The 5,000-nt window shown below is 37.6% G+C and overlaps 1 protein-coding gene across 1 annotated transcript in view, besides 1 other annotated feature; it reads right to left on the reverse strand. All coding sequences in view use genetic code 11, as the record gives it.

The window, feature by feature from the left end:
* Window positions 1-5,000, reverse strand: part of ycf2 — a 6,894-nt gene that overhangs the window by 810 nt on the left and 1,084 nt on the right. Inside the window, exon 1 of the mRNA in view lies at window positions 1-5,000. This exon is cut by the window's left edge and continues 810 nt beyond it; it is cut by the window's right edge and continues 1,084 nt beyond it. Within this exon, the coding sequence (YP_006073316.1) occupies window positions 1-5,000 (5,000 nt within the window).
* Window positions 1-5,000: part of an inverted repeat (repeat B) that runs on past both edges of the window.

The following is a 5,000-nucleotide window of genomic DNA, read 5'->3' on the forward strand; positions in this document are numbered from 1 at the left end:
ATTATCAAACTGACTGCAATATTTTTCTGTCCGTGAGGATCCCGCCAGAGCCAGAGCGCCTTCTACTTCTAATAGTAATAATAGTAATAGGCCATGAACTAGATCAGAATCGTTCTCGATGAATCCATAAGAAGTGATCCAATTTTTTTCATCGTGTCTGGATGAAGACCAAAGATCTTGAGCGACCGATCCGGCAGAACAACTCAAAAGATAAAGAAGTATCGTTAATTTCTTCATGCTCGTTCCAAGTTCGAAGTACCATTTGTACAAATAAGAATCCCCTCCCTTACATGATTTCTTCTTCATATAGATAGATATAGGATCTATGGGGCAATTACTTAGAAGTACATTTTGTGTAACAGCCCTTCCTATCTGATAGAAAAGGATCCCATGATCCTGAACCGATCTTATCTGGGATCGAAAATCCCAAGTTTTTCTATGAAGAGCTGATCTAATTGTATTAGTTTCTATAATGGATTTCTTCTGTGTAATACTAATTGATAGGGCCTCATTGATAAGTGCTACAAGATCTCGCGCATTGGAACCCATGGTTATGGACCCGAATCCGTTAGTATGGAACATCTTCTTTTCCAAGTGAAATCCTCTAGTATATGAAAGAATGAAAAAGTGCTTTCGTTGTTGTGGAAGAAGAAGCCTTCGTATCTTAATGCATGTATTTAATTTATTTGGAGCTATTAGAGCGGGATCCACTTTTTGGGGAATATGAGTCGAAGCAATAACAAGAATCTTTCCAGTGGAACATCTTTCACAATCCCTGGAGAGATAGTTCTCTAATAGATCGAGGGATAAGTAATTCGACTCATTCACATGCAGATCATGAATGTTTGGAATCCATATTATGCAAGGAGACATTGCTTTTGCTAATTCGAATTGAAGGGTGATATCAAATCGGTCTATTTTCGTCGTCATATACATAGTTAGCACATTCGTCATAGTTAGCAGCTCCTTATCAATATCAAGGTCATCATTACTATCATCAATATCGTCACTATCATCAATATCGATATCATCAATAGGATAACCTTTAGGCTTGTCATCCAGGAACTTGTTCGGAAATACCGTAATGAAAGGAACATAGGAGTTTGTCGCTAGATATTTGACCAAACAGGATCGTCCAGTTCCTATAGAACCTATCACTAAAATACCTCTAGAAGGGGATAGGGCTAAGCGGAGCGAAAAGGGTTTTCCATGAGGAGATGGGGAATGAAAAATATTAGCCCCACACAAGGTTTGTGAATAAGTGATTGTATGATAATGAGCAAGGAATATCCGTCTTTCTGCTAAACAGGATCTATTGAACTCATAATTCATTAGATCCTTTTGATGAATGTCAACTAAGTATCGTAAGGAAATTGATCCCGGTTGTTCAATCATTTGATAACCAGAGTCATTCTTTGATAAATGATCACTATGAGTCAGACTCAATAGAATTTGATCAATCCTTTTTTCTGTCGTTAAGGTGGAGAACTGAACCAAGAATTCTCTTTCTTCATCATCAATCGAATCACTGTTCGCGACCCAGAATTCTATTTTATCATCAATCCAATCACCGTTCACGTTTTTTCTTTTTCTTATCAATGAATAGATCTCTTTACTTGTACGACTTAGATGTCTCGTATTTCTCGAAAAAATGATTCGATTGATGGGATTTGGTATGATACTTACAAGATCGATGAGATTGATCTTCCAATATTTCTTCTTAGAACGTATTGATTTGACCCCATAAGCGGGACCACCACCCAATAGCATGTTGCCACCAGAAGCAGAACCCCGTATTTCTTCCAGAGAATCTCCTAATTGTTCCAGAACAACTAGAAAGAGATTCTTTAACCAGAAAGGATTCAGTTCAGATGTAGGATACCTATCCAGAAGTTTTCGAAATTCCATCATGTATGATGGAATCATCAAAGATTTGATCTTTTCTAACTCTGTCTGTAACTCACTAGAGGCTCGGGAAACAAAGAGAAGATGTATACGAACGAGATATCCAGCAACAAGAAGAAGGAAAAAGATGGAATAGAGGAACTCCCGAGCATTTGTTGATCTCAGATGTGCCCATATCAATGGAACGGGTGACTCATTATTTCGATGAATCATTTCTTCGGACAGAAGAAGATTCTGTAAACATTGACTCGAAATCTCACTTATCAGAGTCCATTGTGGAAGAATCTTCTGAGGAATTGGCCATGATATATCTGATCCATGCATCATATCATGAAAAATGGATACAAATTTTTGACTACTACTCAGTATCGGCAATGGGTCTGAAAGAGTATCTAAAAGGGTGAAATTGAGATATTTGCACCCTGTCGAAGTAAGGAACCATGGCATATATGTTTGGAACAGATTCCATTTTGAGAGATTTGAAAAAGCACTATCTCGTTGAAAGGTTCTATACATCTGCCCTTTCTCAACGCATTTCTTTAGACAAAGACTCCGTTTTTTCCTCTTTCCGGATGGTAAATACTTCTCAGAACATGGAGTGTGAATCAAACCCATGTTTGAATTGAAACTGAGATACTGATGTAAGTTATTCCCTTCTGAATCAGATAGATTCATATCTGAAAGAGGCTGACAATAAGTTTTTTCCAAATTGACTATTTGTTCCTCTGTTAGAGGTGTTGCAGAAATGTCTGCGATCGAGTAAATAGCTCCACGAACGAATGGATCGGATCGAATTGGAAAATGGAAAGATTTGTACAATTTGTACAAGTTATACGTTTCATCACCACTTTGTGGGAAATCGTTAGGTATGAAGATGTCAGATACCTGTGACTCGATTGGTGAAAGAGTCTCTCTCTCCAAAAAAAGAGATCCTTTTTTACCGACGCACAAAGAAAAGATTTTGTTGCGAATGGACAAGATATTGAGGAATTGTCCATATGTAAGATCATAATTATTGATACGGGTCTTTTCCACATCAAAGGGGAATCTTTTGTTACAATAGAACCAGAAGTGATGTGGATCATTCAAGAATCGAAGTCGATTTGCTTTATAAAAAGAAGATATCAATGAACTTCTATGAAATGGTTTCACGGGATTCAGCCAATTGTCTCGATCGTGGGATATCATTGAGAAATAGGAATCCGTGTTATCAAAGGATTTCCTGCGATTCTTTCTAGTATGGAATGAGTCAATCACCCGCTTTGGTATCTTTTTGAACAAAAATGGTAATATTGTTCCTCCATTGATCAAGAATTTTGGTCTTTGGGAAGTATCATGATCATCCAATAAGAAGGGTTTCAATTTCTTCAAATGAACGATTTGAACACCTATGGATTCTAACAACTGATTGCAGAGTTGATCATTCGGACCTTTCATTTCATAGATGCGGATCTCGGACCTATGAATGGGGATATTCCCGATACTCACAAAGAAAAAGGGAAGTGACTTGGACAAAAAGAAACGAAGTGACTTGGACAAAAAGAGAAGTGACTTGGACAAAAAGAGAAGTGACTTGGACAAAAAGAAACGAAGTGACTTAGACAAATCTTCTTTGTCGATAACCTCGGACCAATCAATCGAATATTGATGAATACGTAATTGATCGAACACTACTTGCACTACTTGAAAAGGATTCTTCTGTTCAGAAACGAAATGTTCCAAATGTTCCTGGAAATTCTTGCTCCCATCGGACCATTTGTATCTATATGCATCAGGATCCTGATTCATGGATCTCTCAGTTCGAGAAATAAGAGGATCAAACCATTTCTTCTGACTCTTTTTCAAATTCGATAAATGTTGGTTGATCGTATATTTCATTATAGTTATATGATTCAGAGTATCATTTCCTATTTGATCCCTTTGAATTCCATATTCGAAGTTGCGATCGGATCTATTCATTAAAAAGAATCGATTCGATACATTTCTTATGTACCCATAATATTGGAGATTTCGGATCAATCTATATTGATTGACTGCCTCCATTATGTTGTTGCTAGCAAATACCGCTGTTTTTAGTTTGGGATCTTCCAACTCATTCCCGCAGTAGATCCGGACCGATTTTTTTCTGATCCTTCGAGAAAAAGATTCATTCTCCTCATAAAAAAGAGGAGGTAGAACCAATTTCTTTTTCGATTCATCTCTGGAGTTGAATACCTCATTCAAGAATCTTTTTTGATCCAACCCGTAGGAATCAATAGAAAGGGCAAATCCCCTATGAAACACCAGATCCGGCTCGGTTATTGATAGAGTGAATAGATCCGCCATTTCTGGGAATCTCTCTTCTGATTCAAAAAAATCGTGGCGTAACGCGTATCCCCCTTTGTTCCGGTCATGGAATAGATGAAAGAAATCAAAAAATGGATTTTTGTTCAAGAATGAAATCTTATTGGAACTGTCCATATCCGGTTCATCCTTCGGAACCAGATCCGGGATGTGATATGGTTCCGAAGGATGAATTGAGACGGTATCTTGTAAATACGTAATTATCTTGAATATATCAACCATTTCTTTCTTTTCCGCTCGCCTGGAAGGGACAAAAGAAACATCTTGTTTTTTCTTCAACAATTTATGATCTCTAGTGGACCTCTCAGTAGGATTCGAACCCAGATGAAGTTCTGACCATCTGTCAGAGAAAAAAGAACGAATTGATCTTGTAGGATTTCCAAGAAATTCTTCGATTTCTTCCGGAAGCAGATGATTATTCATCCGCTTCTCAGGTTCTGTGAATAGCCAGGACATGGAGGAAGATCCAAAAAGGCATTTCGGGAATCGATCTGATTCTATCTCTGTTCGTTCCGTTTGAAGAAAGGAAGGATCCCAAAGAATCGATCTCTCTTTTAGTTGCTGAATCTCTGTTTGATCGATCAATGTGTGATATTCTGAATTCTCATTTCTAACGGAATCGAAATGATCTCTGGATTGATCAGAAGAAGATCCTTTCCATTGGCTAGAATCCGTTACTTGAACGAAAATAGATCTTGTGGAATCATATTGAATATTTGACAATACATTCCGTACCTTGCTAAAAAACCGAT

Source organism: Phalaenopsis equestris, chloroplast, assembly GCF_001263595.1.
Source record: "Phalaenopsis equestris chloroplast, complete genome".
In the NCBI taxonomy this organism is placed as follows: domain Eukaryota; kingdom Viridiplantae; phylum Streptophyta; class Magnoliopsida; order Asparagales; family Orchidaceae; genus Phalaenopsis; species Phalaenopsis equestris.